The 27,124-nt window shown below is 39.7% G+C and overlaps 1 protein-coding gene across 2 annotated transcripts; it reads left to right on the top strand.

Moving 5' to 3' along the window:
• The first annotated feature begins 510 nt into the window (after window positions 1–510).
• LOC143318361 (regulator of G-protein signaling 8-like) lies at window positions 511–26,318 on the top strand. Of its 2 annotated transcripts, none has more exons than XM_076726601.1 (5): window positions 511–729; window positions 14,894–15,007; window positions 16,025–16,086; window positions 22,698–22,864; window positions 23,841–26,318. In XM_076726601.1, exons 2-5 carry the CDS (start codon window positions 14,907–14,909, stop codon window positions 24,033–24,035), a joined length of 525 nt encoding a protein of 174 aa, XP_076582716.1. In that variant the 5' UTR covers window positions 511–729; window positions 14,894–14,906; the 3' UTR covers window positions 24,036–26,318. The 2 variants fall into 2 exon arrangements, with proteins under 2 accessions (XP_076582716.1, XP_076582715.1); XM_076726600.1 differs by having other exon boundaries at window positions 527–729; window positions 14,897–15,007.
• The last annotated feature ends 806 nt before the right edge of the window (window positions 26,319–27,124 follow it).

The following is a 27,124-nucleotide window of genomic DNA, read 5'->3' as shown; positions in this document are numbered from 1 at the left end:
CAATTAATTTTCTGTTTATAAAGTTTATAAAAAAAAAAAACATCTGCAAATTTTTATTTTGACTTTATCTATGTAACAGCTGAGAACCCCAAAATATTCACATTACAATGAGTTAAAAACAAACTGTTTAAAGCAAAAAGCTGATGTTTTGCATGGTAGGTGACTTTTTTCATTTGCACAACTGTCAAACATGAATATCAATCAATTGATCAGCTAGTTCTTTCAGCACTAAATAATAGCAAATGTGGTATTGAAATCTTGTTAGTTTAACGTCTTCAGTAGCCTTATCCCAGACCTCTGCACCAACCCCCAGCCCCCCCCCCTGCATTGCATTTATGTTTCCATCTCTTCATCCACAACATCACTGAGCAGCACTTGTCCACTTCACAGATGTCCTCGGGTTGTCCTTGGAGAGTTCCCTGTGCAAACAAAGCCCTTTTCCCCTCCGTCTCTCTCTGATTCCACCCCCTCTGCCTCTCCCTCTATCCATCTCGGCTGCTCTCTCTCCCCACGATTTCACACCATTGAGCATGCTGCGTGTAGCTCCCACTCGCTGGCATTAGAAACACTAGACATCTTCAGCTCTGAGCTGTACAGATTCATACAAATACAAATACCAGCATTGGCTAGACGGACGTTGCGTTCTGCCAAAACGCACATTGGGGTGAGGCAGTGATTAAAAAGAAGGGGAGAAAGGGTCCAGCAGCTCTCGCACACACCAGACTCAAGGTAAAGGATCCATATTAATTTACTGAATGACAAAGTGTTATGTAATGCTGCTGTGGACACAGGGCTCTAGGTATTATGTGGGTCTTTTGTCATCGTTAATGGTTCATGAGGCTGATTATGATCTGCTGCTTTAAATGGAGGCTTATTGTTAAATAAGGGGGAACACTGCTGATGAAGTGATGTAGCTATTATTGACAGTAGTAAAGTATTACATCAGAGAAATGCAAGCTTTAAACAAGCATGGTCTCCTATTACCTATAATCCAGCTAATTTTATGGGTGTTTGTGTACAGTTCCTGTGGCTGCATGTCCAATTTTCTACCTAAGTGATTCACGCATGCTTTCAGTAGCATTTCCTCTGAGCACTATGGAAAATCATTTTACACCCTCCCACCTTCCTTCCCTTGATGCTGATTGATCTGAGGGCTTTTCAGTCCAGTAAATGTCAGTCATCAGAGCTATCAAAGATGGAGTAGGTCTTTGAAGCCTACACAAGTGCCACCTCAGGGTGAGGTGTATCTTCACCCCTCCATAACACTCCCTCTACTGCTACTTGCCCTACGTTTGTACATCATTGACCGTGATACTCATCATAAATCAAGTGTTAATTAGTGAGCATGAGGAGGATTTTGTTACCTAAGCTAGGTGGCTATTGGCGATAGCTTCATGTGTAATGCACAGACCAAAGAGTAGTATCAGTCTTCTCTCCAACTCCAACTATTTCTTTGACTGGCTGAGTTTGACTTCCCTAAACATAACAATAAAATGTTAATCATGCACAAGTTTATTGTTGGAAAACAACAATAGACAGTGAATGTTTTGCAGACATGTTTAACGTGAACATTTTGCATTGGTAGTGAGCAGTTTGCACATTTAATATTAAAGTTACCTTATTATGCTGAAAGCATAATCCGGAGGCATCACTGTGCCCTGTGGTCTAAGGTGCATACCATATAATCACAATGTGCCCAGAACTTAATTCCAGCAATGGACCTTGAAATCCCCATTTATTCTATCTATCCATGCTGTTGACTGCAGGGAAAATTCCACATTTGTAACCCAACAGCATTACATTTCTCACAAATTTATTTGCTAATGTACAGCAGCTGTACTACCCTGATTCCCCAAAAGATGCTGTGTAAAATAAAATAAAATGTGAGAATTGTTTTTAACATATACTTAATTGAAAACAGCACAAAGACAATGTAGTGAATATTTGACCTCATCAGCTTCATTGATTTTTGTAAATATCTGCTTATTCTGAATTTAATGCAGCATCACATTTCAAACAAGTTGGGCCAGGAGCAACAACAGACTGGGAAAGATGTGGAATACTCCAAAAACACCTGTTTGGAACATTCCACAGGTAAACAGGTTCATTGGTAACAGGTGATAGTATCATGATTGGGTATGAAACAGGCATCCTGGAAAGGCTCAGTCGTTCACAGCAAGGATGGAGCGAGGTTCACCACATTGTGAACATTTGCCACGCAAATATAATAAAACTAAATGTAATTTTGTTAATCTACAGCACATGCTATCAGCTCTGTTTTCATTGAGATCTCTTGTTTGGTAGAAAGTGTTTAAAATGAAAACTGTGAACAGCCAAGTCTCTGAATTAACGAGAACACTGAACCTGGAGAGAGAATTTGCCATTGATTTTTTTTAAATGTAATTTTTCAATGCTGTCAGCACCACAAACGGAATTCCATTCACCTCCATTGTATTCAGGTGGCAGCAAAAATCTCAGATGTAGACATCTAAAAAGACAGAGTAAACCCAAAACTGTCTGCATGCTGAGGTAAGTAATCAAGATCATCCAAATTCTGTTGTAAACTGTTAAACTGTCACAGTGAGCTGCAGCACTTTCACCACGTGGTGATTCAAGCAAGTGAGCAAGTGCACTACTGTAGCTCAACACAAGTCAGTGTGTGCTTGCTATGCATATAACAACACAGCTTCAAATCCTACTCAAGAGCAATGCTTTTAGTAAATAGAGCTGCAGCCCTTGGAGTGTAGTCGCTTTCTGTCATGCAAAATAAATCCCTGGAACAAAGTGATTACATAAATGGCTGGCAGGCTGAGCGATAAGAAACATGTGCTCAGTCTGTCGAACTGAAAGGAACAAAAGTGCAGGTCCAGATTATAAAAACAGTAGAGTTCTGTACACCTGCATCACAGGGTTTACTGCATCATGATGGTGAGGGTGATTGGATACAGTGGCTATTCACTTCCCCTGGCATTTTTCATGTTTTGTTGCCTCACAACCTGGAATTAAAATGGATAGTTTGAGGGCTCGCATCAAATCATTTACAGAACATGCCTACAACTTCGAAGATGTGAATTTTTTTTTTTTTTTTTTTTTTTTGTGAGGCAAGCAACAAGTAGGACAAAATAACAGAGAAACCCCCCCCCCCCCCCCCAAAAAAAAGAAAAAAAAAGATAGTACTTTTTAGAGCCACCTTTTGCAGCAATTGCAGCTGCAAGTCCCTTTGGATAATTCTCTATGAGATCGCCACATCTTGCCAATGAGATTTTTGCCCATTCCTCAAGGCAAAACTGCTCCAGCTCCTTCAAGTTGGATGGTTTTCACTTGTGAACAGCAATCTTCAAGTCTGACCACAGATTCTCAATTGGATTGAGGTCTGGACTTTGACTAGGCCATTCCAACATGTTTAAATGTTTCCCCTTAAACCACTCAAGTGTTGCTTTAGCAGTATGCTCCGACTCTTTGTGCTGTTGGAAGGTGAACCTCCGTCCCAGTCTCAAATCACAGGCAGACTGAAACAGGTTTTGCTCAGGAATATCCCTGTATTTAGCACCATCCATCTTTCCCTCGAGTTTTCCACTCCCTGCTGCTGAAAAACATCCCCACAGCATAATGCTGCCACCACCATGTTTCACTCTGGGGATGGTGTTCTTGGGCTGATGGGATGTGTTGGGTTTGCGCCAGTCATAGCATTTTCATTGGTGGCTGAAAAGTTCAATTTTAGTCTCATCTGACCAGAGCACCTTCCTCCATACATTTGGGGAGTCGCCTACATGCCTTTTGGCAAATTCAAAACGTGCCTGGGCCTTTGGTCTCTGTGCTGCTTCTCTGATTAATGCCCTCCTTGCCCAGTCTGTGAGTTTTGGTGGGCGGCCCTCTCATAGGTTTGTTGTGGTACCATGTTCTTTCCATTTGAAGATGATGGATTTGATGGTGCTCTGGGGGATTATCAAAGATTTGGATATTTTTTTTTATAACCCAACCCTGACTTGTACTTCTTAACAACTTTGTCCCTGACTTGTTTGGAGAGCTCCTTGGTCTTCATGGTGTGATGCCCCTTGCTTAGTCGTGTTACAGCCTCTGGGGCCTTTCAGAAAAGGTGTGTTTATACTGTCAGTTCATGTGACACTTAGATTGCACACAGGTGGACTTCATTTCACTAATTATGTGACTTCTGAATGTGATTGGTTGCACCAGAACTTTTTAGGGGCTTCATAGCAAAGGGGGTGAATACATATGCACATGCCAATTTTCAGTTTTCTGTAAAACTTGACTGGAAACTGCACTGGATGGTGACAGCTCATTAGCCAAACCTCACAAAAGCACAAATAATTTGGCAGTAGCCAGTTCTTACTCTCCTCATCCTCACACTAACCCAAGCAAGAAATTCAGACGGACCATACAAAAGCCCATTCAGTCCAGTCACATCTCATCATGTGCAGATATAGCCTACAGTGGATGGCAAGCTCTAAATTTAGCACCAAGCAAAATGTTCTCTAGGAGCCAATGCAAGTCAGTGGTGTGCCCTTATCATCAAGAGCACCCCTGGCATGCATGTACTTTAAATAGTCCTGTACAGCAAATGACAGGCAGGCTTATCTGACATAGCACTGAGTCAAATTCTTGGCTAAAGATTGGGACGCCTTGTTTTCCCTCATTTTGCCTCCAGGGTGAGTGAGAGTGGTAAGAGCTTCAAGCACAGTAAGTTTTGAGATTTGTCTATGGTAAAAGAAAAGATGCATAATGGGTCTTATGCAACATGTAAAGATTTCATATGCCATATTGTGACCATAGCTATGAAGAGCTGGTTCGTTTTGTAACGGCGCTGTACTGAATGAAAGGTGATCATTGTGTCATTGATTCTGGTTGATTTTAGTTCATAACTCACCTCCAAGTTAAAGCTGCGCTTATCAATGATTTATCATCTTTCAGCTCGTAGTTTAGGTTTTTCACTGCATGGCTCACTGTGACCACTCTCACTAGCCCTCCAGCAGAAACAGCCAGCTGTTTTTAGTGCAAAAAGTAATAAACCAGCTGTTTGCTACCTGCCCACCAACAAACAGCGGACAAAGTGGCTAGTAAACACAGTGGAACATTTAGCAGCTGAGGAGTTTGTGGATGCAAACAGAGTGATTACTGGGCTTGAATGTGTCTCCTCCAGTAATGCTGATTTTGCTATGTGCATGCAGGACATCTAAACAGGCAATTGCTTGCTAACGTTTTTTGCTTTGAGTCCATAATGTCCTGCTTTGTCTATTGTCTTACTATTGACATGTCTGCCCAGTGGCTAATGCATTCGCTGCTGTGACAGTCAGGATGCTTTTGCTGATGATTGGGGGTACTGTCAAGCTCAAGATGAATTAGCCTTTGGGCTGGATAGTGAGCAAGCAAATCTGAGCTGCGTGGTCCCAAAGCAGCTCGGGCTGAAAACTTTCTGTGTGTCACTAATCACAATCTGAAGAAACATATAGTAGCTGACGTGTACTTCAAAGTTTTTAAAAATTAAGTAGGGGTGCAGGAGGGTCAGTAAAAAGAAATTAGGTGCAATTTACAAATACCACATGATGTCATAGCTCGGCTTTTGCTAATCACATTTATGCACACAGGAGTGATTGCAATTGTTAACGAGCAAAGCCTCATTTACTAGAAGCCATTTGTTTATCAAGAATTATTCATTAATAATGTGTCCCAAGTAGCCCAAAACTTGCTCACTATTCCCAAAGCAGCCTTTTCCATATTGCAAAGAAGCTTTCCACATGGATGTAAACAAGCAATCCAATCAACACTGGGCCCCAAAAGATGAAAGTTCTTTCTACTCTCAAGCAGACGCAAATGGTAATAATAAAACAAGCATACATAACCCACACAAAGTAAAATGAAATAAAAAGTAAAATAAAATATCTTTATTTAATTAGGTCAGCTATTGTTTTCATGTATCATCAGTACTGATATGTTTAGATGTAGTTTTAACTTCACTTCTGTTTCAAAAAATGACCATGAAAGAAATTTTGCTGTCACATATTAGGCTGGTTACTGCTTACTTCACCTGATGCATCCTGGACACACCCCAGTACCCTGTGAATATGCAAAAAGAAAGCTGAAGTATAGTTACATGGATGGATGAAAGTAGCTGACAGTCTCAACAGCGTTTATCGTATGGTTTAAAGATGCATCAGAATCCACAGCTGCTTCTCTCAATTTGCCTGATTCAAGCTACACTAAGTTAGTGTGAGAATATCTTTCATAAACAACGGAAGATACACAGGTGCATTTGTCTGATAATATTTCATATTAAAGGAATGACAATACCGAATATGTAGCACTGTTTATAAAAGCTTTTACAAGCTTTTACATACTTGTCAGTTCAAGTCTGAAACAAAAAAAATAGCAACAGCAGAACACCTGCAGGCAGGAGAGCAACATTAATCAAACATGAGTGCACCTCGGCAGAAAGAGGGTAAAAATATCAACACAGTAATATTTATAGAGCAGATGGGCAATCTTTGCAGAGATAGATTATGCACAATGTCCCTGTAACGCTGTGTGTCAGTGCATTTCTATTCTTTTGGAGATTAAATTATAAGCTGCTGAAGCTTGTGAACTAGACACAGATTAAGTTGATACAAAATAAACAGAGGAGGGCCTGTGTCGGGGCGGGGGAGAGTGACATTAATCTGAACGTACAGGAGTGTGGCTTTATGAGTAGAAAGTGGTTGAAAATAGTATCAGGGTGTTACGAGCTGAAAAGTCCCTGGGCAGCTGTATCCCAGGCTGACCTATCAGACTGTTGAAGTGAGCAATGTGCTCAGGTGTCATCACAGGAGGCCTCAGAGGAGCGAGGGACCGCAGAGTTATAGAAAGGAATATGATTCACGAGTGGAAAGTTTTAACTCTGTTACTCATACTGAATAGTTTTCTTATATTCTGTCCTCATTGAGGACATTATTGCAATCAGAGGTGGACATGAAGTCACAAACACACTGAATTTATGCAGTCCTATACAAAGCAACAGAATCCAGATGGAGGAAACTTCCGACACAAAGACAGAAATACTGTATGCATACATCAACAGTCCATCCACAGCTATACCTGTGACTGTTATACTATGCTATATATAGTCACAACCTGTTTCATTAATTCATGACAAGTACCTGAGAGTCTTTATTAGTGGTGATATCGCCATCATGAGTATGATTAAATGTCAAAAAATAATCAGTGATTCAGTTTATGGCACTGTCATCGACTTCACAGCCTACTTCACATTAGAGAGAAAAAAGCAAAGGAAAAATCACATGATGAAATAAGATGATGCTGTCCAATGCAAGAAAAAAAAGAATGAGGAAAATTTACCACACAGCAGTAATTCATTTCATTTCATTCTTTCAGTCAACTTTTATTTAAATATCAAAGAATCACTGATGGCATGCCCTCATTTCCAATGATGTGGAGAGTCAAGTAAATAAAAACAAAAATTATTAATTAGAAAACAAACAGAACACAGCTGAAAACAGTTTGTAATCATGGCTTTAAACTGACCTATAAGGGCAATTGTGTGAAGTCTTAATGTGTGTTGTAAAATGTTCAAAGTATGTGCAGCACAAAAACTAAAAATAGTTCTCCCAAACTCAGTGTTGGCAAGCATTTCGAGCATGAACTAATCACATGAACGGTCCAATAATGACTGAGACCAGTTTAATGCAGCATTGATAAATGCTGGCATGTTGCCATTGAGGGCTTTATAAATAAATAGAAACCAATAAATGTGCCTTTGACTAACATTGTGCAGATTGTTGTGTAGACTACAAACAAAAACAGTCTTCTATTATAAATACCAATTTCTCTGTGGGAACTGCATGTTTTATGTGCATCTGCCATAGTCTGACCCGAGATCTTTTTCTTGTAATTTTCGCTACTGGAAGCATTTTCCGAGCTGGCCTTGACACAACAGGACTCTGTTTACTTTAAACAGTAGATACTACTGTCCTCTGGCAAATGGACAATACATGTGGGACTATGAAATCACTGTAAAATAATGTAATCCCTTTAAAAAGATCTGTTAATGTGTCAGAAAAAGGCTCAAATTTCCACTTTTAGCAATATTCACCATCACTTCTCACCTTTGAACTAGGTTGCTTTTGTAGCAAGTCAACAGTACAAATGTCAGAGAGAAGTCATGCCGTTACTGAATCAGAGTGGCAGCTAGCAGCTCCTGTCGGCAGTGTGCCGCAGATAGTCCTGTCCTGAAAGCTACCTGAGCCAGCATAGCACAGCAGACATCTGCGAGGACAGAAATATTCCTCCTTCTGTTGTTCCTAATGGTGGTAACACATCAGATGGTCTGACACATATTTCCGTGGGCAGCCGGGCTTCCGCTCTCAGGGCAGGGTACACACAAATACACGCTTGCAAACACACAAGTGCAAGACCGCTGTTGTGCTCTTGTGACTCAAGTCCCAAATCTGAAAACTTGGCTGTACAGAGGAAAGGGACAAGTCTGGAGATGCCAAAACTGACTCGCTGTTCAGAAGCCCTGGACATTTGGTGATCTGAGTCAGGGTGGATCCTAATTAGCCTGAAAACAGCTAAAACGTGTGCGTTGGAATGAATAGACAGGATTAGATCTATTGAATGTCATTACATGTTCAAACATTTCAACATTAATCACACCAAAATTTGAGAGAGGTCCAGTATCTTGGCAATATATTCATCCCTGTCTATTGCTGGTGCAAGATTTACCTCAGATGTAATAATATTTGGCATTTAATGAACAAGTGCTTACCTCTTTTGTTTCTTTTACTATCTCTCATATGATTGTAGCACAATAGATGAACCAAAAACAACCAAGCTGCAGCCCTGACCTCCTCACAGATACTGGAACAAATGCCTGTATCTGTTTTTTCTTACCACGTATGTGTATGACTGCAGACTTTGTGACTTTTCTGCAAATGGCAACATTTTAAAAATGGGTTATGTGTCCTGGGGATCTTGATGATTACTTCAGGGGCATTTGGTTGACTATTTTTGACCCTATGTTGTCTTAAAAAAGAAAAAAAAAAAAAAAAAACACAAATCAGGCACAACAAGGCCACACATAGAAGTCATAGAAACACTGCTCAGTGCTTCTGCAGAGACAAGCGGATGACCCTGTTTTAATGTGTGTGACAAAGTGGAGGGGGAGGAGAGGCCGACAGTGAATGAGCGAATTAATTAACAAGTCCATGAATTAAAATTAACTAATGAATATGTGACAGATGGCTACTGCTAAGTGAGGCTGTAGGAAGAAGGATATGTTAGTAATATATCCAGTCTAATATAATACTGAACACAACGTTCACGATCATTTGTGAACTGTTTTACAATGAAAACCTAAAGGAATAGTTTCACAGTTTGAGATATACGCTTATTTGCTGAGAATGAGATGGGAAGGTTAAAACCACTCTCCTGTCTGTACAGTCAAGATGAAGCTGGAGCCAGGAGGCGGTTAGCTTAGTATTAGCTAGCTAGCTTAGCATAAAGGAAACAACGGAGCCATGTATACTTTGAATTACTGCTGTTAGATTTTTGATTGCTTCTCTTTCTACTGTTGCTATTTGTTTAGGAAGTGGTAGTTTAGCTAGTGTAAGTTGTAGTTGTAGTTGCAGTTGTATTTGTAATGGCAGTAGTTAACACAGTACTAGTAATAGTAGCATTGTTCTGGATACTGAAAAATTTAAAATTTGGACTGCCATAGTTTTTGTCATAAATACAATTTTTGTATAGGATAGTATTGGGACTGTGTTGACAAAAAGCAGTTCTATAATAAAACATTATGACATAAATCATGAGATTGTCCCAGATTTTTAAGTGGGCACAAACTGTCCAAAAATTCAATGTGACAAGTTGCCATTTTTACTTGCACTCAGCAGGAGCGAGAGAAGGGATTTGACCTGTACTTGAGATGCTCTTTCAACTCGAGGGATGACACACACACACACACACACACACACACACACACACACACACACACACACACACAGTCTCCGTCTTTTGCCTTTAACTTCAACGTGAACATCAACACAGATATGTGGACCTGATCATCCATGCATATGTAATAATGCTGAGTAGTACAGCATAAATCTATTAATCAATATTGTCCACCTATTGGCGCCAAGCAAATGGATCACACTATGCATAGCTGACTGTGAGAAAAGACTGAAACTACAGAATAATATTTCACAGTGTTTAGCAGAATATATTTGCTCTCTGCAGATAAATTCAATCTATTCATTACTATACAAATTCCATTTCATAATCACTTTGCAGCTTGCCAGCTAATACTACACAGAGTTTGAACTACAGGGTGTCTCCAGCATCCAAAAATGAGGACATGGAGGGAAATCTGAAAACCTGCATTGCACCAAGTTAGGTAACATCAAAGAAGATATTCATACACACAGAGAGAGAGACAACTTCCATGATCTAGATTCTTACTTCTTAATCCACCAGCCCCAACAGGCATCCCAGACACTGGAAGTCTAGCGGATGTTGCCTGTACTTTTCAATTCATGAGGCATACTTGTGTGTATGTGAGACATTAGAGTGCTGTAGCTGTTTTTAGCCTCTTTCCTCCAGGAGCCGACCTTGCTGCATGGCTGAATAGAACATGCACTGCTTCCTCCTGACTACATGGATTTGTCAGGGATTTTTATAAATAGCTCAGCAGCAGCACGTGTCTGTGCCATACTGCAGACGAAGAATGCAGCTCACAACAGCCAGAAAGATTCAGATTTGTCAAAAGAGAAGAGGAAAGACGAGGAGAGGACAGAAGGCATGGGGAGGGGGAGGAGGGAGAGGTCTCTTATCATGTTATTGACAGTATGGCACACACTGCACAGACTTATCAAGCATGTCTCTCCTCATCAACTTCACATGATGACCTTTGTCTGATGATAAAGGCACATGCTGACACACATACAAACTCAACCATAATAAATGGTTGAAGGCTGGTTTGCACTTCCGCCAAGGCTCCTACTGTGCCACTATTTAATATTTGATTTTACATGTGTTCATGCCACTTAAGAACTCAGGGTCAGATGTGTTTACATTAGAGTCCAAGCACTGTTTGCAGTCTGACAGCAACATGAACACAGAACCTGCGTGAAATAACCTAATTTTTACTGGTTGTTATCTGCTATTTTTTATCGTGTTACACAATCCATGACATGGGGTGCCTATGGTGTCTAAAACACACATTAAACAGAAAAAAAAAACACAGTGGAGCTGCAGTGCCAGATATGAATGAATCATCCCAAACAGAATTTATTAAAAGGCAGTGGTAAACAGGAACGTCTTGTATGTAAGTCTTGACTTAAAGACTTAGAGGAACTAAGAGAAGGAGCAGACCTCAACAAGAAAACAACATCAAAATGCTGTGATGCTACAGTAGAACCATTGATTGATTAATAAACTAATGTGCAATTTTGGTCAGTTAGACTATTCATGTATCACTTTGGTCCAGGCAGATATTTTTGCATCGAGCCAGACAACCATGAAATGTGGTATGGACATTCATGATCCTTAGAGGATGAATCTTAACTGACAAAAAACAGGGATTACCAGATCCATTCAGTAGCTTTTCTGGAGTCATCAATCTTCCTCCATGACACCTACTGGATGGATGTTGTGGTCAGATGGAAACCATTGTTTCTAACTACTGTTAGAAACCATTGTCCATGTGTGTTGTGTGTTTTTCTCCATCCTAAAACCAATTTATTAACTTTGTACATAAGATGATTAACGGCCATGATATCTGCTGATACAATGTTGTGGGAGCCATGTCGGTTTCATATGCATATTTGTTCTCTTCAGAGGAAGAACCCATAACAATTTGGTGATTCTACAACCTTTTGTGTGCACTTCATCCTTAACTTGACTAGAGCTTTAAGAATAGCAATGTGTCATGTATTCCCATTAGTGTTAGTGGTGTTACTGCTGTCGCTGTGTGAGAAAGTCATCTGAGCAACACTCTTTTATAATCTTCCACAAGCCATGGAGAAATCTGACATAAAACTTGACCCTCGCTTGGGGACTCCACAGTCTGCACATAGTCTGCTTTACTTAAAATATCTCTGCCCATTATTTTTGCAGACGCCTCTGAAAATAACCATTCATGAACAAATAGAGTGCACCTTAAGATTATGACTCACATAGATGACAAACTCCTCTTCCAGTCCAGTGCATGCACTGTCTACATCACATCTAACAGAAAACATGGCTGTTTCTGGAGCAGAAAGCATCAAATCTACGGTGCATCTGAACTAAGATGTAAAAACGTCAGTGTTTTACTTCCTCAGATTTATTCTTCTTCAATTAGAAAAGCTTCCATCAGAGCATATCAGCCATTAGCTCTCCACTAAAACCCAAGCAAATGCTCCTCACTGCTGAGTGTGATGTGATGTTTTTTAACCTCGTGTTCTCTGATTGCCATTCTTGATGGCAAAACAAACTGCCACCCTACTTACATTTAAAAGCAATATCAGACCTGAAATATTGGTTCCTTCCAAATACAAATGCACATGCTGTCTCATATGCACACACACGCACACATAGCATAAACAACACAGAGGCCTGTGGAGGACACAACGCTATGAAGCTCATTAATTCAAACAAATGGCTTTCAGTTGGCTAATGAACAGCACATTTCATGCAATGTTCCCAATTCAGGACTCATGCATCAAAACAATCCACTGCTCCAACGCCACTACTGTACTGATTACATAGAGACAGGAACACTAACAAGAAAGAACCTCTGAAATAGTGGCCTTTTAAGGTGAATGGATAAATATTATGAATGCAGACACAGATGGATGAATAGATACAGGTGGAGTATTTACATCGTAGCATGGTTCTGTCAAAAGGACAGTAAAATGACTCTACAGTCAACCATCAAGATATCCTTTATTCTCCCGCTGCTCGCTTCACCTTCAAACAACTTGATGCAGTTTGTCATGGTGCTTCGTGTTTCACAACAGCAAACAAATATCATCTCATCACTGTATGAAAAAGTAGGCTCGTCCTCACTAGCAACAAAAAGAGAACTAGATTCTATTATTTGGATTTATGGAGGTCTCCTGTAGAAGCTGCCTCAGTATATCACTTCCCCTCTCCAATTCAAAAGCACTGCTCACCAAATCAGATCCCAGGACTGTTTGACTGTTATTATCCTTCAGGGGGAAATATTGAACTTGGTAAGGCTGCCTCCTTATAAATGGAAAGAATTACAGAGGATTTTAAAAACTGCTGTTCATCCCAGGAGCCCATTTTGATGCTGATGCTTGTGTTTTTGTTGTGTCTGGCTATGTTTTTTGTTCTGTCTCTCTGCTGTACTCAGGTCTCTTCCAAAAGAGATCTTGATCTCAATGAGATTACCTGATTAAATATAGATATAGCGGTAGCATCAAGTAAATTTCCCATTGTGGTAGGCCTCCCTTGTTAAGGTAGAATATACATAAAGCCTCCTTTTGAAATAATTTGAGGTCTGATGAATAAATGAAGCCAATGCTCTATTAAAGGTACATTTGCATACATATATGTTCTCAGGAGGAGAACTGCATGAGAAGATAGATATCCCTCTCACATCACATTGAACTCTGCAAAAGTTTGACATTTGTCTTGTTAGGATGGGACAATTTTATTTTTTAAGACTCCTTTAAGACTCCTAAATAATGCCTTAATGAGTTCCAAAAGGAAAATCAGAAGTGGAATTCCTTAATTAATTACATAGTAATTAAGTAGTTACACAGTCCTTGACTTCTTCTGCCATGGCCCTTTACACATTCAAGACTGAACTGGAGGATTTTACCTGAATCTATGAGGACCATTTGTCTATCCATCCAATGATTTTCATTCTTTTTTCATGTGAAATAGACCTACTTTTACAGAAATGTTCAGCCTTTGATGGAGCATCTTTACGACCATGTCCCATCTGGAATGACCTATGTGTCCCGCAGGCACAACGCTGACGAAACAGTACATGACAGCAGCAGCGTACAAATAAGATGGGACAACTTGTTATAAGAGATGGGGATATCGTTCATTTCAGCGCGTTAAAATCTCTGTTTGAGAGAAGTGGCACAATTAAGGGCCATCTTAAAGACTATTGATAAACATTTTCCATATCCTATTTTAAATAAATGACCTAACTATAGTTTTTATTGTTTCATTATTTCAGTTCGATCAGTCTGCATAAAATTCAGTCATGAATAGTCACATTGCAGGTTTTCTTAAATTCTACAAACTACACTCTGACAAGAAACCCTAACTGGAAGTGAATTTGCGTATCAGGGATGTTAGAAGCTCCCTTCTGAATGAGGCAGAGTCCTACTGAATCAGCTTTTTGCATATGGAGTTGCACCTGTTGTCTACGTCCAGTCCAGTCCTGTCCAGTCAGTTGGCCCTATCCCTCTGCATCTTGTTTCTTACAATCAGTTTATTCAACAGGTCTCCCAACAACATTTTAGAACATATGCATAGTCTAAACTTCATGAAGCTGAACCATACAATTAGCCACCTTAGCAACAGCGAAAACATGAAAGATGTATTCTTGATGCAGCGAAGTTAAGATGCATTTTTAAGGTGTGATTTGTGTGTGAGATATGTCTACAAATACAAACCCTTAGCATTATTACCACTTTAACCTTCAATAATCCATTGAAATTGACTTATGATTTGGGTTCACATATCTGCTGCTCCACACATTTAAAACAATTTCTTGCTGATGCGCCAAGTCCTATGCCTTAAAGTGACAAACATATCCATGCACCAGCGCATGAATTATCATCTGCACACATTCACTAGATTAATGGTAGATATCTTTCCTTCACACAGGGTTTACAATAAGTATTGTGTGTGTTTTCAGCAGGATCTGCACCATGAAGACCAGACTAGGCTGCCTGTCCAACAAATCTGACTCCTACAGTGACTTCTCTGAGTTCCTGCCTCCCGCCCACGAAACCACCGCCAGGTGTCTGAAGTGAGTCTGCCAAAAAGTCCTGTCTTTTCTTCTGTGGGACGACAAATATTGAACAAATTAAAACTCAAGCTTCTGTTGTGTTAAATAACTCTCTAGACACCACATTTGGCCTTCAAAGTTTCAACAAGTTATGAAATGAATTTCAAATTGCTCAGCATTTGAAGGAAAATCATTTTAATTTATGCTATTAGTTTTCAGTATTTCAGTGTGACTTTCAATGTCATGTATTGCACCTGTCCGACAGCATGCCAGCGATTAGCAATTCAACCTTCTGTTGTTCATTATACCAAACATTTACATGACACAACCTCGCTGCATTGTTTTTTTCAACAAATTAAGACTTGTAGAGAGCCTTGACAGTTAACAAGGTCATTTCAAATGTTTGCCATAGAGAAACATTTCTCAGTGTAATTAATGATTGATTGTTTTAAACTTAAGTGGCCAAATGCACTGCCATAATCAGTGTGATATACCGTATTAAACACAACCATTTGTGCAAATAAGGTCGGTCATTTGACTTATTAATGCCTTAATTTGAAGACGTATATATATCCGAGTCATACTTAACATGCACAACATATGGTGGTAAATTAAAGCCTTGTGTTCTCCCTCCATTTTAGTCAGTGCAAACATTTCTGTGTAAAGAAACCCAACAAGGTGCTCAAGCACATAATCATTTTAGAAACTTCATCTGAAAAGCTTGTTGCAAAGGTGTCTAATATCTGGGATAGTGTGTTATCTCAGCATGCTTTAAACACGGAGATCAAACGCCTCCCATTGTTCTTCTTCAATTTCCTGTCCATCTTCCTGTCATCATTCTTGTAAATGTGACCAGACATTACAATTACTTTGCAGCCTTGAGCGGAAGAACAGCTGTGGGCAGAGGATAAGTCATACATTAAACTTAGCTGCCCTTTAATAATACATACAGTACCATGTGGTGTTAAAAATGCATGAAAGCACAGTGGTGGCTTTGTATGTTGCTCAGTCAGTTTCCTTTGGCTTTCTCTCCATCAGGCTATCAACGGATGAGGTTGTTCGATGGTCAGAATCCTTCGATAATCTTCTCTCTCACAAATGTAAGTGAACATTTTCTATTTTTCAGGGAACAGTCCTTACTGCACAAGTCACATACAGCCAGCATCAAGAAAATTAATACCACCTTCATGAAGCTGTAGAATAGTCCTTTCCTGTTTCGTTAATAGTTTCTGTTTTTCACTCAGTACAGTCCATTTTCCCTCCTCCAAGCCCATCTTATGTAACACTCTGATTGCTGTGTTGAAACGACTCCTTACCACATATTAAGTCATGTACTTGACCTTCCCCTTGGATAAAAGAAAGCACAAGTGGATTCAGAGCAGGTCTACCTTGTGAGATTTCACCATAAACACTCTTGCCCTGGGCATGTTTCTAATAAAAAAAACAAAGCGTTTGTCAAAAAGTAATCCTTGGGGGGGGATCAACCCTGACCCCTGTTTTGGTAATGTTACACACACACACACACACACTGGGATGTTAGTGCTTCTCAGCAGAGCTGTAATCACACCTGATGGCCAAAACTAAAAAAATGTGTATTTTGAGGCTATTTTTTATTTATTTTTTACTATCTTCATTTCCCAGTTAAGCAGGAAAGACAAATACCTCCCTAATATGTGTTTCTTTTGTCCTTCACCACAGTTACCTTTCAAAGCTACGGCCTGAGCTTACAAAAGCACTTTTCACACAGGTCTGTCATCCAAATGGTGAACTCCAACAAATCAAACACGATGCAAATAAAGAGCTTAGAGACAGCCAGCTTGAATTAAGCCTGTAAAACATGCTGCATGCACATGAACATGCCTGTTTTGTCCAGATCACGGGTATGACATAACACTTTGGTTTGACACATAATCATTAGAAAGTTAATGTCACCTGTGGAAAACAAAATTAGTTACGGAGCCAAGAATAGAGCCTCGGCAGGCGCAGAGAGCGTGATACACCTGCGTATCAGACTTCAATTGACCGATCATTAGAGTGGTGCGCTGCAACGTGTACATGAACACACACACACACACACACACACATTACACAAATAATGTTAAAACAAAGGGAACCCAGTACTGCATGTTCCCTTGATAGGATATTACATTCACCTCGCCTTGATGTCATTTAAAAGAAGGTATCATGTATTACACTTAGACCCGACTGCATTCTACTGTCATTCCTCAGTGTGTAAAGCTGATTGTGTGTGTGTGCTGGGGGGCTGACCTGTGCACACTGTTGGCTGTTAGATATCTTGTTAGTCCCAGAACATTTTGTGAGGTTGACAAGCAGCAGTGTTGTATATAGGCATATTATGTCAGGTTACAGTTTGTACTTTAGCTGAGGATGTTATCCATACTAACAAATGAAGCTCTTGCAAATGTTCAGTCAGGAAGATTGGTCAGCTGGTCAGATCCATTAAGTTATGCAGCGACACACCTTCATTGTTAGCCTATCATTTAGTTGCTGTCTTTTTAAAAATCTTTCTTTGCCTTTAATAGTTCATGTTGCTGTTATGCATGCCCCTCTATTTCCCCATATGCAACCCTTCATATATAACCCTAGGCCTAAAGGCATATTGGCCAATCAGAAGCCTGAAAAAAGTAATAAAATGACAAAAATATTGAAAAATTTGCAGTTTATTCATTATATTCACCAAAGCTTTTGATTATTTGTACACAAAATTTTTCGTGGTCTTGAAGTCTATTTCATATGTGGCAAAGAATGTTGTCCAGAACGTTGCTGTGGAGTTGTTGGTAGTATGGTAGTTGTTTGTAAGTGCCCGGCGTGCTTTGGTGTCTGTCTGCTGCCTTGGTTACTTCTCAAGTTTGCGAACCCAGACTGGTTCCAGACACCAAGTCGATCAGTTGCAAATAACAGGCATTCCCAGCAATACAATTTGAAGTGGTCCTCGGAGGCTGTTAGCCAAAGGTACCACTGGTTTCCCTGGCTGGGACAGGCTTGCCAACTTGAAATCTGATTGGTGAAAAGCAACAGTTTCATCGCCATTTATTTTAAGCTATAGGTGCCCGCTCTGTTGATTCTGAAGGCCTCAAGGCAGATTTATTTGACCCTGACCACACATGATGGCTGAAATATGAACATACACATGCACTACTATTGGGAATAATGTAATAAATTCATGGAAAAAAAATATATTAAAACATAAGTCAGTGATTCTGATGAGTCTGATGAGGCCAGCAGAGAATGTCTTGCATGCCCACCACTGACAAATACCGCTGTATGTGTGGACTAGGCCATGGTGCCACATTAGTCTCCAGTGATTGTCTGAGTCTCAGCTGGCATGCATTGTCCTTATTACTCCCAGCTGCTCCTAATTGTGCTGATGTATTTAAGCTTGGGTCTCTAGACATTCTGCTGTCAGTTCATTAAATTCCCTTGTTGCACTGACTTGGAGTTTTTCACCCAGCTTTTTCTGCTAAATTCATGTTCACCTGCTCTGGATTCCTACCTTAACTCAGTCTTTACCTACACCTTATCTTCAGTCTTCTTGACTTTTTTTAGACCTTCTGTCTTCATTGGTCATCCTTGCTCTCGGCCAACACTTCTAAACTGCCTCAGTCTGATCTCCTCAGCCACCAACCAAGCTTCAGACCTTTGGGCCCTTACCTGTATGATAAAATGAAAGTCTCTGTCTTGTGTCTGCTTTTGAGTCAACTCTGGTAAATTTAGTCAAATAATTCAATTGATTTTGTGTAGAGTTTATTGCTATGGGACAATATTTTCACAAGTGGGTCCCCTTTTTGTTTAGTACTGTGTGGTATGAAGACACTGACAGCATGATTCACATCTTCCTGTTGGTTTCATGCTATTCCACTGATTACAGTTGGTGGCAGTAATGCACCAAGAAACATAACAATGCTCCAACAAAGGCAGTGAGGAAGAAAACCAAAAAATTACATATTTACAAAATAGGCTTTGCACCCAACACATTTGTTAGCCTTTAAATAATCAATATTCTAAACAAATGCTGTATCAAATGATAATGTGATTATGTGAAAAGGGGTTACTAGTGGTGAACCCTACAAATAACTGTCACCTGAATCTACAGCTCCTGTCAGCTTTATGGAACTTTACAGTGAGATTCAGCGCATTGTTCAACTGTCTGCTCCACATCCTTACTGTTTTGGTTCACTGTCACTGCTCTCATAGTGGCATTTTCAAGCACACGAGGCAGCTGTTTTCAGTAAAAAAGCTTTAAAAACCCACAGCAGACAGACACAGTTAGAGACTAGCTGGTGAACATAGTGGAGCATTTAGCAGCTTAAGAGCCAGATATTGCCCAGAGTTAACAGAGTTAATATTGGACTTATGTTCACCAGGTGGACACAAAGACAACTCCAAATGAATGCTAATGTTGCTCCGTAGCTACTGGATGTATGAATACACAACTGTTTGCTGACAAGTTTCCTGTATTAATTCAAAGGAGATTATATTTTCACAACTATTTTCCCCAAGTGCCAAATAAAAAAGCCGGGCATTTTATCATTTTTACAGTTTTTCAATTTGATTTACATAATGCTAGATCACAGCAAAATGTATCTCATGACACTTTTGATCCAACATGTCCCCCATGAGCAAGCATTGCAACAGTGAGGAAAAACTGGCAACTGAAAAAAAAACTGAAATTAGCTCTTGGTGCAGTTCTTTATGTCTACGTTTGGAGCAGGTCCCCTTCCACAGTAGCCCAAAACAGATAAACCTAACACCCGCTCTAGAGAATACCTTTCATGCTTTTACATTGAAGTGCAGGACACCGTGGGTTCCCCTACATGCTTGGAAATGAGGTGTATTCAGATGGTTGCAAACTGCAACCTCACCACAAGATGCCACAAAATCCTACACACTGGGCCTTTAAATGGGCTTACCCAAGTCTTAGGTTCACAAATGTAGTGGAATTTATGAATAAAATAATAGATAAATGCATAATGAATGTTCAAAAGGAAATTCTGTAACATTGTTTTTTGAGTAGCAGTGTTAGCTGTCACTCTGCTCTCACTAAACCAAGAGGGACAAGGATAAAACAGGACTGAATAATGAATTCATACAACATATCAAGGTTCGCAGGATGTGACAAGTTTTTACATAATGTGCATGCCATACCGCAGGACAGTTTCTGTCCAGATGCAGGCAGAGGACAACATCACACTCCCTGCATTTCCATGACATGTCCTTTTTCTGGCCTGGGCTTTGTCAATGTTCACACCTCCTGTAGCTTGTGGTGGCTGTCACACAGGGGCCTGCTGGATAGACATTAGCAATAGGTACAGGAAGATGACCTGCAGGTGCCCAGGCAGGAGCTGTGTGTACAGGCTTGCCACACAGCTCAGCAGCCTGTGACAAGGTAACCTGGTTGCACAATGGACATCACAACATCACAGGATAGGCCATGTTTGGAGCAGATGTTGCTTTTGCCAGTGTAAAGTCCATTGTGTAGTCATTCTTTGAATTAACCAAAACAAACATTGAGGCTGGTTGGGGACGGATCTTCCAGGCTCTGCTTTTCTGTTTATTTTTATTCAAAGTTATCTTAAATTATTTTATTTGTGTTCTTTGGTTAAATAAATACATATTGTGGGTTTTTGCATTTAAAGTTAATTTGTTGGGTCATAGTTTATTACATGGAAATTCACATTGGTACTCACTAGTTAAAAAGGGATACATAAGGTTAAAATACAAAGATAAGAGGTATATCCTTTTATTGCACTTAAGTCTAAATTGGAGACATCAGCAGTTTTTTTAGTTTTGAAATAAGGGAACACAGGTTTCAGTTATTAAAGGTACAAGTAACAGCGCCATTAAATTTAAAAAGTACCCAGGGCCCTGCCCATAGTACCACTACACGAGCAGATTACATAGCTACATAGGCTGAGTATTACATGTACTTCTTTCTCTGTGATACCTGTTTAGCAGTCTGTTTGTCACAGCCACGCCCTTAATTATGCATAACTTTAAGCCCTAATTTGATTCATACAAGTGAGTTAGATAACAATTCACCCCTGCACAATTATCATGAAGAGGGAGATTAGCCATTGAGACCAGAACTGACAGTACCAGTCTGTAAACATGTTTATTTCTGCTATAAAGTCGGCCATTTTAAAGTCATCGGAGATTGACATTTTTGCGTAGGCTTCATTTTTCAGGCCTGGAGGCTGCCGCTTGACCTGTCTTCCAAGACTGGCTGCTGTGTAGGTGTAGGTTCAAGTGCATGGGGTACTTGTGACTGTGGGGGAGATACTCACACTCGGGGGACATGGGATCTCCTTGCTGGTGGGGCTGATGTGATGGCAGTGGTGGAGTCCCTCATGCCTAAGAGAGAAGGAGGTGGTGGCTGCTGGAGGGATGCTGCATGTAGTACATTGTCCTCTGGTGGCTGTGAATCCTCTCTGTTAAAAAATAAAAATGTAGAATATTCAAGTCTAAGAAGTTAATTGAAGTTATTGCTCCCTTTCTCCATTCTTCCAGACCCCCAACACACAACAATTCACACCTAAGAGGATTGTGGGACTCAGACTCCTTATCCTCCTGTCTACCACCAACAGCAACAAATCACACTTGAAAGAGATGTAGGGGTGGGGATATATTGCGAAACACATCTTTGTAAAATAAATACACCTCACCTTACCCTTCTTCAAATGGATCTCTTATTTCGATAATCCTTGGATCCTTGATAATCTTTGGAGTCAAACCCCTCAATCCCTGAAGCTCTGTCTTCCTCATCGCTGCTTAAATCACTGCAGTTACTTCAGCTGCAGTAAACTTCTTTGTCATTTTCAAGCCTCTCTGATGTTGATTGAAAGAAAAGAGCAGCTTTTCTAAGGTGATTAGTCTCCATGTTAATCGACCCCAGATAGAATAATGTACATACTTATTACATGTACAAATGACAGGAGTGAGGTGTATCTTCATAAATAAATATCATGAAATGTAGGGCACAAAAGGCTACACTGACTTTTTTGGAAGATTATCTGTAGAGGCTGAAAGGGTACATGGTTTGATTTTCTCCAGTCTGTACTCTCTGAGAGCTTTTAAAAAAAAAGGCCAGGTCAACAAGAGGGACACTGTAAAAGATTGAGGATTCAAATATTTCGTGTGTGTATAGCCTTGTGCCCATGCAAAGCTGCATGTTGTTGTGTGTATACTCATTTGAATGTGTGTGCTTCTGTATGACTAATGCCTCATGTGCACAGACAGACCATCCCCCCCTGCTCTTCCCAGATTTACAGCTTTATTAGGTAAACAGCAGAAACGAGAAGGGTGGAAATAACATGTCAGCGTGACACGAGCCCATAGAAAAACACAACCTTCCTCTGTGTTAATTGATCACTTATCTTGACTGATGAAGTCAGAATAAAAAATCTCTTTGTGGGAGTATTTTGTTCCGATTTGTTTGTTCTCTTCATGATAGCTGTTTCCTGATTCTGGGAACAAAAGTGTACGCACTGGAAAAATGTCAACATCCGATGAAGGGTATTATCACATGATCAAGCTACCCTATGTTGAAGGAAAAGAAAACATCCGTAGAAGAGGGAGTTCTCAGCTGTTGCACAGAAATAGGTGCTACGCTGCAGTATCAATCATGTTTTTGAAGTGTTTTCTGTTGTGTTTGCCTCCTCCCCTTACCGTCTGATTCATTTGTCCTTTCCAGATGGCCTGGCTGCCTTCCGGACCTTTCTCAAGACCGAGTTCAGTGACGAGAATATCGAGTTTTGGATGGCCTGTGAGGAGTACAAAAAAATCAAGAGCTCAACCAAGCTTGTGTCAAAAGCAAACAAGATCTTTAAGGAGTTCATTGATATTCAGGCACCAAGAGAGGTATGTGTGTGTGTGTGTGTGTGTGTGTGTGTGTGTGTGTGTGTGTGTGTGCGTGCGTGTGTGTGTGGGTGTGTGTGTGTGTGTGATGTTGATTTGGTTTCTTGTCACTGGTGACATTTTCTGTATAAAAACAGACAGTATTATTACCCTAACATTAACCATGTGCTGTGAGTGCCTAAACATAACCATGTAAAAGCTGAATCATGCCATGGTCCCTATGAGTGAATAATGCATTGCCGGATTGGCTGTTTGGCAGAAAACAAATGAAATATGTTGTCAGTAAACACATGTTCAGTATCAACATTTTGAAACTTGGCAGGTACGTTGACAGCATTTCCTCATTATGTTGATAAAAAACGTAATTCAGCTGGCATTACATCTCATTTGCATATTTGTTGTTGCTAATCAGGTATATATAAATCTAAGTTGTAGGAGACAGAACTGGACAGCCTGTTATAACCACCTGATTACATTTTCACTCACTCTTCATCTTTACCAAATGTGCAACAGTAAACTTCAAATTTCAAATGGCTATGCTCCTTTGTCTTTACAGCATCAAGCAACCAATGACTGAATGAGAACAGGGCAAATCTCTGACCAATAGAAAATAATGAGGCAGGGACTCAAACTGCTTGGCAACTTAACAACATTGAAGAAAAACACTTTTAAGGATAGCGTTGGTCATGTTTGCAAAGAGACTAAAGAGATGTAGTGTAAATGTAAATACATCCAAGAAGATGAATTACAACATGCACTGAGCTGCTGTAGTGTTTATCTGATCCCTGATCAGGTCAACCACTGACAGATAAATAGATTAAAATGTATTAAATCTCCTCTGGATTTTATCTGAATAGAAGACACTTGAAATAACAACTGTAATTAGGGTCAGTGTGCTACATGTGACTATGATGATTTGAATTTGTGTGAGCGACTTTTCCCTTTCAACAATGTGCATCTGCTCCCCTTGTCCTGGCAGGTAAATATTGATTATCGCACCAGGGAAAAGACCAAGCAAAGCCTGGAAGATCCGTCCCCAACTAGCCTCAATGAAGTGCAAGCTAAAGTCTACAGCCTCATGGAGAAAGACTCCTACCCACGGTTCCTCAGGTCCAAGATGTACCAGGATATGGTCAACAGGGCGCATGCACAAGGCCAGCGGAGGTCTGTCTGACTGAATCTGATGAAGGTCACAGAGGACATAAAACTGGACCTACACAATAAATCATTCATTAACCCTCTGACATCATCTCTGAATACTGTGAATCTGCAAGGATGGGGCGACATGTTTGACTCTTTCCTTTGTCTACACCAGCTCCATGCATGCAATCCCTCTAAAAAAGGTGTGTTGTGATGGACTGCACTGCACTGTACAGTACAGAGAAGGAGTTTCAATGAGGATGAGCTGAACGTTTTACCTCCACTGGTGCTGGGCGATATGTCTGAAAATATATCACAATAAAAACTGCCAGAGAACTATATTTATCACTATATACACAATTTTTGCTAATTTTGTCCACTGGTTGAACAAAAAACATTTGAAATTAAAATAACTTGAACTATGAAATAGAGCAAGAAACAACTGAAATGCCACAACCAGTTCTTGATCTTGTGAATTTCCTGTATTCAAAAGTAATATTTAGAAAAAAATGGACTTGAAAATGAAGACTGTGAGATGTAGCTAAAAGCTCTACTTCCAAGCTCAACAATAGCTCAAACTCAAGAATTGTTTTTGGAGTTTTATATAAAACGCAATCCATAGAAGCATTCAGATTAAGATAATCACTGCAGCAGGTCTTTAAATTTACACATTTCAGTGTCATACTTTTATTTTGGAGCACTTCATCGTCTTCAGTTTCTCAAAAGTAATTTCAGAAAAAACTTAATGTTCTTTCTCCACACTATGTTGAATCAGCCATCATTCCATACTTTTTATTCGCACCTCTCCATACTTAACCACATGACACCACTTTGCATCTTCTCCATTAAAGTGCAATCAGCTGAGCTGATGAGCACACCCAATGCTTGACCTAAAGTACTGAGTTCATTTTATTCTACCACTAAGAAAGAGATGAATTGAGATAAATATCAATGTCCTTCTATCACCCAGCACTATCTCTACTTCTATCTACCACTATCTCTATCTTCTTCTCATTGTGTAGTAGACACTGTTGTATGCAGGTGACTAGACCTGTTGTAGTTTGTGTGTTTACAACAAACATTAAAGTGAGTGAACACTTGATATCTGAAACTGTGCCAAACTAGACTGCACTTAGATATTGATATAGCTACATAATCCTGTGTATTTTCAACTTTTGCAGATACTCTATGTGACATTAAATGTGGAGTTTAATGAAGGGTTGGGTTCATTTTTGCTTTCAATTCATGCTTTTCAGGAAGTGGAAATGTGCTGTCATCCCTAAAACCTCAATAAAGCAGCTAATCCTTTTTGACATACAGTCAGTTGAAAACAATACACAGACAATATATTTAAAGTTTGACCTCATCAGCTTCATTGATTTTTATATCTAATATCTACTTAGTCTGAATTTGATGCAGCAACATGTTTCAAACAAGTTGGGACAGGAGCAACTAAAGACTGGGAAAGATGTGGAATTCTCCAAAAACATCTGTTTGGAACATTTGTGAACACACGATTGGATAAAGGATGTTACTGCATGTGCATTACTGCACACAGTGCTACTATTGGACCATTCGTATGTGGCTGACCAGAGTTCTGTAGTAAATTAGTATCATTCATATCTTTTCAGGTTTTGACTAAAGTCACGTCATTGAATTATCAGTACTGGTAGCATCATTAAAGTTTCTTTGGACAGTTTGACAAAATAACTCACTATTTGCATGAAGTTTGGAAGTGCTGGCTGAAGTAAATGCTTTTTTAGCTTATTAAAACAGAAATTGCACTGGATTACATAACCATTTTTGCTAAAAAGCACATTACAATCATCAGTCAGTGCTTCATTAATCTGAATGTTAAAAGTTGGTCTCCCAATCCTGCAAGCAGTGAACTGAAAGCAAGCCCAACCCCCATAGAATATGTTCTGACTTGACAAATTTGTTGTGCAAATTTCCTAAATTATTTTCAGCATGATGCAATATTCAGAATAAATATTTCGATATTCTTCACTTGTACAGTATGTTATGAAAATGACTGCAGAAAAACAACTTTATGTAGAATGTCAGTAAAATGACAAATGTGTTTGAAATGTGCTCCTTCAGCATTTGCACTCCTTTGAATAAGCTGACTGAAAAGATTTCCTGAGTATTTCAGGAGAAACAAATATTTTCTTTATTGCATGTGTACTGTATAGGCCAAACTCTTTGAAATACAGCAAAAGTGGCTGAACAACATATCACCCTATATCGTACGTTACTGTGTTTCACTTGAATGTAAGCTCCTCCGTACATTTTGCAATTAAAAATAAATCTGCATCGATATTTTGTGCACTGCGTGACTTCGTTCTGGTAATACCAAAATGGAAATGCATTCATCCACTCATCAGACAGACTGACCCCAATTCCCACGTCTTTTCATAACAACAATGAAAGAAGACAAAAATGAAAAATCTCTAATAAATGACACCCAGTCCTAAATCTGGGGTGATTTATAACTCAATTTCAATATCCATTCTCGGCCAAGGGATTTAAGGATTGTAATGTCTCATTTCTATTTGCCATTCTTCTGAAACAAATAGCAGGCAAGGAATGTAATAAAGAATAAGATCAAAGTCAGTTAATTGCTTTCCAAATAATAGAGAACTTTGCTCAACAGCTAAAACTTTACATTTAGTCGCGTCTTAGGTCAGATGTTGCAGCTCCTTTAACAGCGATGAGTCACACAAAGTAAAGAATGATGACAAACTAAAAACAGAATAATAATCAAACATTCAAGGAACTATTTCCGTCTAGCAGCAGCAGTGCTCACATAAAAAGCCACCGCTCTCCATCTTCTCTTCTATCTGGGGCACTGGTGGGATGGACTCACCCACTGTGACATTAGACATCCATTAACTTTGCTGTTGTTGTCAATGTGTTAGTCACTCAGGGAATGAGGAGCAGTGTGAATGTGGGGCAGCACCCTCTTCAGCAGACACAACACAAGCCTATCTGGGCCAGCAGAGTGCAAACATAGCCAACACACATCACACTGTGGAAGAGAGTGCAAGCTGAGCATCAACCCTGCAAGTAGCGATGACCAGATGATAGATGATCCGTGGCTAGCAAAGTGTAAATGACAGTAAT

The sequence above is a fragment of the Chaetodon auriga genome, chromosome 3 (genome assembly GCF_051107435.1).
Source record: "Chaetodon auriga isolate fChaAug3 chromosome 3, fChaAug3.hap1, whole genome shotgun sequence".
Classification (NCBI taxonomy): Eukaryota; Metazoa; Chordata; class Actinopteri; order Chaetodontiformes; family Chaetodontidae; genus Chaetodon; species Chaetodon auriga.
The sequence above is the reverse complement of the archived record's forward strand: the minus strand, read 5'-3'. Positions and strand labels throughout refer to the sequence as shown.

Excerpts from the sequence above, each read along its gene's own strand:
- LOC143318361 (XM_076726601.1), top strand. The coding sequence starts at position 14,907 with ATGAAGACCAGACTAGGCTGCCTGTCCAACAAATCTGACTCCTACAGT. Across the intron at positions 15,008-16,024 it reads ACCACCGCCAGGTGTCTGAA|GCTATCAACGGATGAGGTTG; the intron begins GTGAGTCTGCCA and ends TCTCTCCATCAG. Across the intron at positions 22,865-23,840 it reads ATATTCAGGCACCAAGAGAG|GTAAATATTGATTATCGCAC; the intron begins GTATGTGTGTGT and ends TTGTCCTGGCAG.